General features: G+C 37.7%; 1 protein-coding gene and 1 non-coding gene across 3 annotated transcripts in view; one reads left to right on the plus strand and one right to left on the minus strand.

Annotated features, from left to right (window-relative positions):
• The window catches only part of fgd5a (FYVE, RhoGEF and PH domain containing 5a), a 36,204-nt gene extending 29,443 nt beyond the window's left edge, over positions 1-6,761 (plus strand). The window contains exons 13-21 of one of the 2 annotated variants that reach the window (XM_077530211.1): positions 722-805; positions 897-976; positions 1,264-1,360; positions 2,318-2,455; positions 2,586-2,688; positions 2,770-2,906; positions 3,305-3,406; positions 3,656-3,801; positions 5,117-6,761. In XM_077530211.1, the coding sequence (XP_077386337.1) occupies positions 722-805; positions 897-976; positions 1,264-1,360; positions 2,318-2,455; positions 2,586-2,688; positions 2,770-2,906; positions 3,305-3,406; positions 3,656-3,801; positions 5,117-5,153 (924 nt within the window). In that variant the 3' untranslated portion in view covers positions 5,154-6,761. Of the gene's footprint in view, positions 1-721; positions 806-896; positions 977-1,263; positions 1,361-2,317; positions 2,456-2,585; positions 2,689-2,769; positions 2,907-3,304; positions 3,434-3,655; positions 3,802-5,116 lie in introns of both variants that reach the window. The other variant, XM_077530210.1, reaches the window with a different exon arrangement.
• On the minus strand, positions 2,988-3,059 carry trnae-cuc (transfer RNA glutamic acid (anticodon CUC)). The gene has a single exon. It is a non-coding gene; the product is annotated as a tRNA-Glu (tRNA).
• Positions 6,762-7,549: the final 788 nt, after the last annotated feature.

Consider the following 7,549-nt stretch of genomic DNA (forward strand, 5'->3'; position numbering starts at 1 on the left):
AGTTCACAGGCTTGGGTCAGGATTGCCTATCACGTATTGTTATGCTCGAAAGGCCATCAGCCAGGGCAGCATTTTCCCTGCCGTGTTTGTTTGTTGTGCTGTGTTGAAGGTGGCCTGTCCCACCCAGCCCTCCTGACAGTGAGAATGCTGGGAGAGCAAGGGGAGGCCCAGAAGCCAGCGCAGGGTGGAGAATTCCTGGATGCTGTCTTTATGGCCCCAGCGGATGTTTAGAACGCGCATTAGGTGTGACCAATTATGTCATCTCTTTTTTCGGGGGGTGAGAAATGAAATACCTCTCACGCGCAACACAATGGACTCTTGGTGTGTTCAGGGAATAACAATACTCTGCTCTTCCGTGCAAATAAACACCTTTATTGGCTTATTTTGCTGTGCACTCGGTGTACATGGGAGTTGGGTGCTGCGTAGTTGTACTCAGGTGAGTGAACGCTGGGAAAGGAAATAACTTAATCCATATGAATGTATGAGTACAACAATGTACGTGTAACTGGTTTGTGTTGACTTTTCATATATATATATATATATATATATATATATATATATATATATATATATATATATATATATATATATATATGTATATATATGTATGTCTTTATCACCATCTTGTGGCGATTGAGAGTACTACAAAGTTGGTAAACAGCACAGCTTATTTTTTATTATTATTATTATGACTGAATTATTTTTCTGTGTCCTCCATCAGATGAATGATATAATGCTGTACACCTACCCACAGCAAGATGGGAAATACAGGCTAAAGAACACATTATCCCTGTCTGGAATGAAGGTAGATTAATTTTTAATGTACAGCACCTTGTCATATAGCTTCATAGGATGAGATCAAATTGTTGACTGAACTATTTCTCCTACACACACAGGTGAGCAAGCCTGTTCTTGACAACGTTCTGAATTGTCTCAAGATCGAGGTGTCTGACATCACCATTACACTGTCTTCCAGGTAAATTATACTCACAATCTGAAACATAATTCCCTTTATCACAAATGTAATAATACTCGGTTTGAATTTTCTTGTCAGTGTCACTTTAGTGTCAATTTCACATTTTGTTATTGTGATTGTAGTTTTCTGTGATGTAGAACTTAATAAGTACAACACTGAGAATCACTCAGTGTGTTGTAGCGCAAGTCACCAATACAAAAAAAAATAAGAAGCAAGTGTATACCTCGGTGACCATAATATTTTTACGGTACATCATTGAACATTGTCTTTTTATTGGCATTTTTCAGCTCAGTTGGAGAGAGGGAGGACTGGTTCCACACATTGAGCCGAGCCATTGCGGACCACGGCGCGGGCCTCTGTACATTTGGAGGGCCCTGTAATGAGGTGAGGCCAAATAAGTTGCATGTGCTTTGTTATGTAATAATGAATGGAAAGTGGGTTTGTTAAAATAACTGCCAGAAATCCTACCCTTTTGTCTAATGATGGAATAGAATAGAATAGAATAGAATAGAATAGAATAATAATAATAATAATAATAATAATAATAATAATAATAATACAATAAACTAGACAAAGTAAATTTTCCTGCAGAAATTCCGTAGAAATACAGAAAGCTGAATGCTAATAAAATATTTCCCAATATTGTCTCCGTAAGTATTTGACATGTGAGCCAACTTGGCTTGTTGAAAATCATGGCTGGTGGCCTATTTATATGTAAAAGTGTTATCTGAAAACACCTTCCATTCATTTAGATGGAAAAATGGAACTAATGATATCCAATGAAAAAATGCAAAAAAATCAAATAAATTGGATACTGAGCAATACTGAGCTTTATTACACTTACAAACATGACTGTAATATTGTACATGTACCATTGCACGTGTAAATAGCACTTTGGGCATTGCACTTGTAGCATGTAGAAGTATTATGGATAACAAATAAATCTGACATATGCAAGTCTATATATGAGTAATGCACTTGGTAGTTATTGCAGTAAACAAAAATAAGTTTGCAAGACTCCAGAGAGTCAATCACGCTTGTTGCTAGGCAGAATGCTTGGAACTCAATCATGAGTGCACCAAAGCCCAATAACAATCTGGCATATTCCTATGATGGCCTCAGTGGTTTGTTTATGCGCATTATTTTTTGCTTAGTTGAATCAGTGTTCTGAATGCAATAATTAAAAAAAATACATATTATAAGAGAACACCACCTACTGGTTGTTTTTTGAACTGTTGAGTGGAAATTATCAACATCATTATTGAGAAAGGAAAAGCAAATCACCGTTGTGTGTTGTTTTCCAACTTGTGATTTTCATTCATTCAATCCATGCACTAACAGGCCCGTGAGAAGCTTTGGATGGCCTTGGGTGAAGCTGCTCCAGTTCTGGTCCCAGTGTCTCAAGTGATGATGTGCATGAACTGCACCTCTGACTTCAGCCTTACACTTCGACGACACCACTGCAATGCCTGCGGCAAGGTTCGATTTACTGCACTGAAACTTGCTTGTAATCCCTCAGTGGCAATTTGGTTTCAGACTTTTTGACTGCTATTTGTTGCTATTATTCATTCATCTCATTTCAGATGTTCTTTGTATTCTGATCCTGCAGGTAGTGTGCCGAACTTGTTCCAGAAATAGATATCCGCTCAAGTACCTCAAAGACAGGGTGGCCAAAGTGTGTGACCACTGCTATGCTGAGCTCAGGAAAAGAGGTGACGCTTACATACTGGCGTGCTAAGTGGAATACAAATCTGTTTGTTGTTATTTAAGAATGACATTTTGTTTGATGATAGGTGGCAGTGTGTCAGGGGCATGCGGCAGTTCAAGTCCGCCAACTCTTCGGGCCAGTCGTCCCCTCTCTGCTGTCTTCCAAAGCTTACAGACGCCGAGTCTTTGGAAGAGCAGGAAGAGTACATCATCCATCAATCAGGTGTGGTGCATTTGTGCAAGTTGTGCAGTTGGAGTACATCTTGTTTGGCGTTGGCAAGGGTATCTTAAAAAAAAAAATTCATTCCCTGACCGGGAATCGAACCCGGGCCGTGGCGGTGAGAGCGCCGAATCCTAACCACTAGACCACCAGGGAGCTGTTAGCTGTGTAAGCTGGTGGAATGTAAGACATTAATGATATGTGGAGGGTGCAGTTTCAATGTTTTACCAGTAGAGGTCACTAACTTACTATGCAGTGTTTCACCATCTTTATTGAGCCTTGGTACTTTTTTTTACATTAGGAAAATCGGCAAAAACATTTACATAATCAGCGTGACATCTGGTCCAAAGTCTTTACAATATTCTGCACTGTTTATTTGTGCCGACCATGTGTCTTATCAGTTGCCTCTTGGGGTGGAGGGCTCCACCATGAGCGGCATCTTACAGCGGCGAAAGAAGAGCAAGAGGAAATGGAAGCGCCTGTGGTTCCTCCTCAAAGACAAGGTGCTCTACACCTTCACAGCCTGTGAGGTGAGGGGGCACAGAGTCTCCCACACCAGCCCCGAATTACTCACACACAACCACTCACAAGTCATCTTCTCCTTCATCGACTGAATGTATTTGTTTTCACCTTTCAAGATTTCCTTCTGTGACTTTTTAAGGGACTCTTTGCCCTCGCTGTTCTTTCTACAAGATGTTACCTGAAAATCTTTTTAAGTTGACTGCACTTAACATTCGTGGACATTTCCTCAGGATAAAGTGGCTTCCGAGAGTCTACCTCTGCAAGGCTTCACCGTCAAGCTGACTGAGGGAGAGGAGAGTAGCAACGTGTTCCACCTCTACCACAAGAAAACCCTGTACTACACCTTCAGGGCTGATGATCATCACACAGCGCGCAGGTCAGCATCCTTCTCCTTCTCGACGTGAGTTTTATAGCTCAATTCTGGAAATGAAGCGCATCAACGTGACAGGGCGATTGAGGCGAGAGCATCGTATCATGATAACTGGGCCATGTAGGCTCGTGGATGTGATGAAAGGTGCGAAGGTCACTGCAGGCTTTGAGGACAAACCAGATGGAAAATAGATGGATGAATGGTTAAACTACCTTAAGTGTTTTGGGAATCATTGGCACGAAACATCTTTCTACCTCATGGAGACTGTTTTGTCTGGTTGATTTGGTTGGATAAATCATCTCTGCTGCACTTTTACATGCACAAACAAACATGTCAACCCTGGCTCCTGTTCATTTAGAAACTAAAGTCAGTTCTCGTTTTGGAAATCTTTTAATGCTGAAGAGGACCTTTCAAATCAATCATTCTTGACAATGGGTTGTGTTTATGCGCATCCACTGGTCTAAAAAATGCCATTTTTATTAATATTGTGTTTGCGAAATAAGCAGCAAAATCAACCCGTTTTTTTTATCCATCTCAAAGGGCAGCCATTTTGCCACTTGCTGTCAACTGAAAATGGCATCACAGTGTCTAATGGCTCAGATAATGACCAATCACGGCTCACCTGTTTTCTGAGTTTGGTCACGTGACGTTCACATGCTGAGCCTTGATTGGTTATTACCTGAACCTTGTGCAAGTGTGATGTCAACAGAAAATAGCAAAATGGCCGCCCCTGAGATGTATAAAAACGGCTTAATTTTGCTGCTTAATTCATATTCCACAAACACAATATTCATCAGAATGCCATGTTAGACTAGAGGGGCATATCGACGCCTTCTTAAAATAATCGCCCAAGTCTATTTTTTTTTTTTTCCCAGATTTTTCAGTAAATACAAACAAACAAAAAATTAACAATTTGCATCATGAGGAGATGATTTTGGTTAAAAAAAAAAAATATATATATATATATATATATATATATATATAATTTTTTTAAGAGGGTGACGATATAGAACATATTGCACTCGACATCCCTTCAATTGATTGGTTAAGAATTGTGAGTAAATTGCTGTCAACACATGAGATCTCTATTTAAAAAATTGGATGGAGATATAAAAATAACAGAAGCCTTAAAAGAAAAATAAGTCAATGTGCTCTGATTATTGTATCATTTTGTTTCACTGAGCACATCCTTTCATCTATTTTAGCCCCCCCTGACTAAAAAACTGCTCATTTTCCCCAAATCAGGCATTTCCACAAATAATTCTTTATCTTTGTCGTTCTACTCCCCTAGAGTCTTATTTTCCTCTTTTATGTGTTGCAGATGGGTCAACGCCATTGAGGAGGCTACAGTTTTATAGCACCAGCTTAGTAAATAAACAAACCATTCTGACAATGGAACTTGATGTAGATAATTATCTGTCATCTTAGTACCTTCATCCATATCTGCATTGTCAGAACCTCCCTCTCATGGACACTTGTCCCAACAAAGAAACCGCAGCTAAAACAGCCACCCGGACCGGTAAAAAGGTCAAAGTGAGGGATCCAATATTTTGCTCAGCGAATCATCAAGCGCACACTTTTTTTTTTTTTTTTCTGTCAATGTGCCAAGCCTCCAATTGAGTGTCCACTCTTCAGGAGCAGCTAAGACAACATGAGATTTAAGAAAGAGACTAAATGTTTTTAACTCTTTCTGTCCACCTGGATTATATTTTTCTACCTTTGAAAGTGATGTGCCATTGGTTTATGGATTGTGTTCCTGTGCAAGTGAAGCCTGGCCCCTGTTGTGGATGTACTGTGGCGTTACTGCAAAAAATAAATAAATAAATAAAAATGTCAATACAGTGAATGCGGCATTTAACACACTGCCAGCTGTTTAAAATGCCTCATTGATAGCAGCAACTTAAATGGGAAAAAAGGGGGAGCCATTTAACTATTTTCAAGTAAAGATTATTCTGAATATACTGTATATTGTGAAGTAGGCTACACGTATAAACTGTATGTAGTGACTGGTCCTCAGCATCAGTTCTAGAATAATGAACATATTTTGCAGTTGTAGGTTTTTGAAATTTTGAAAAATGTTTCTAAAGTGCCAGTTTATTTCCTCCTTTTGCATTCATTGCAATTTGCATTTACGTAACAATAAATGTGCCTGATATTGAATTAGAATTGTTACAATGTTAGACAATACTGTACTCCACTTGTGTCAACAGAAGAATTGTGCTTTTTTTATCTGCTTTTATAGCTTCCAACTACTTATTACTTTTAACGTGTTCACTTACAGAAGAGGTAAATTATAAATGTACCATTGTGCCATTTTCGCACTGTAAATATACTGCTGGTTTAAATTTTACTTGATTTACTGTACCTGACTGAAATTTTCAATGTCAAATATTGAAAATCTGAAGCTTCACAATTCTGCAGTTTTACCAATTGATAGTTTTCAGCAAAATTGTGTTTTATCGTAAATTTAAAAAACAAAAAAACGTATCACATACTATTTGTATATGTACAACCCTTTCAAACTGATCATTTTAAAATCACATTATAAACATTGTAATGAAGTCATAATCAGACTGAAGATAAAGGCTATAGCTTCTTTATAAATACATGTGCTTTGTCAAGTTATACATTCTTTAAATTAAAATCATACTTTGAAGCTTTATTCATCCAGGATCCATAGGTTTATTGATAAATTTGCCTACAAAAACATTGTATTGTGTTCAAAACTATTTATTATCACAGAGTAAACAAAAAGAAAGAAAACTGGAGTGAAGTGTTACCATATCTGAAACTCACGTTCATTTCTTCATTTCAATCGCTCTTTTTTCTTTTCCTTTTTTTTTTTTGCCAGACCTTAAGTGTTACCTGAGATTGTACCTCTTGCATCCAGTGTATTGTAAATGTAAATGTTTATGTATATAGATGCATATTAAAATAAACTGAAAAAATATGTAATGCTCTTTATTTGAAATAAAACAATGACGATTTGACCTGAAGTGCAGAAAGTGCAAGTAGCAGTAGAAAATAACCATGTGAAATATAAAAATGAGCGATAAACTGCTATTTTGTCTATCAAAGTTTTTTCTCAGTTAATTCTTAATTAACGTGAAGCTTAGATCATGTTTGACCAGCTATCAGTGATCTAAATTGGGAAGTAAACGCAGATAACCTGTTTTGTGGAGTTTCATTGTGAGGAAGGAATTTAGACATCTGAGTTGTTTGTCTGTTTGACTTGCAAACCACTTAGCGTTGTCGTTGCACCTGATTGTTGCTTGTTGGATTGTAGCAGACGGTTCTTGTCGGGGTAATATCTTCTTCATCCAGCAGAGGGCGACATACCCAAAGCGCAGATTTTAAAATAACAGTTGCAGTTAAGTGACCTACATTTCAGATTAGAATGGAAATTGTCAAAACTACTTCTCATTTATTTTAACAAGTTACAAATGCTTTGGCACATCCATGCAAATGCATTTTAACAATTCTATGCTGTTTTCCACAATTGAAAATTCCAAACATCAGGGCATTTGTGATATTTCCCATGTTCGTAGAGCAACGCAATGCAAACGCTACATTCATAACTTGAAAACAAACGGCGTATTTTTTTTTTATTTATTTATGTTATTTATTTTTTATTGTTTTGCTAGCAGTGACTAGCATAAACCAGGAAACTTGTTATACTAGTCAAACGACATTTCAAGCCATACAAATCAAATTACAAACTATCTCAAGTCCAATGGTTTTCAATGGCTTTAAT

The sequence above is a fragment of the Festucalex cinctus genome, chromosome 8 (assembly GCF_051991245.1).
Source record: "Festucalex cinctus isolate MCC-2025b chromosome 8, RoL_Fcin_1.0, whole genome shotgun sequence".
Lineage (NCBI taxonomy): Eukaryota > Metazoa > Chordata > Actinopteri > Syngnathiformes > Syngnathidae > Festucalex > Festucalex cinctus.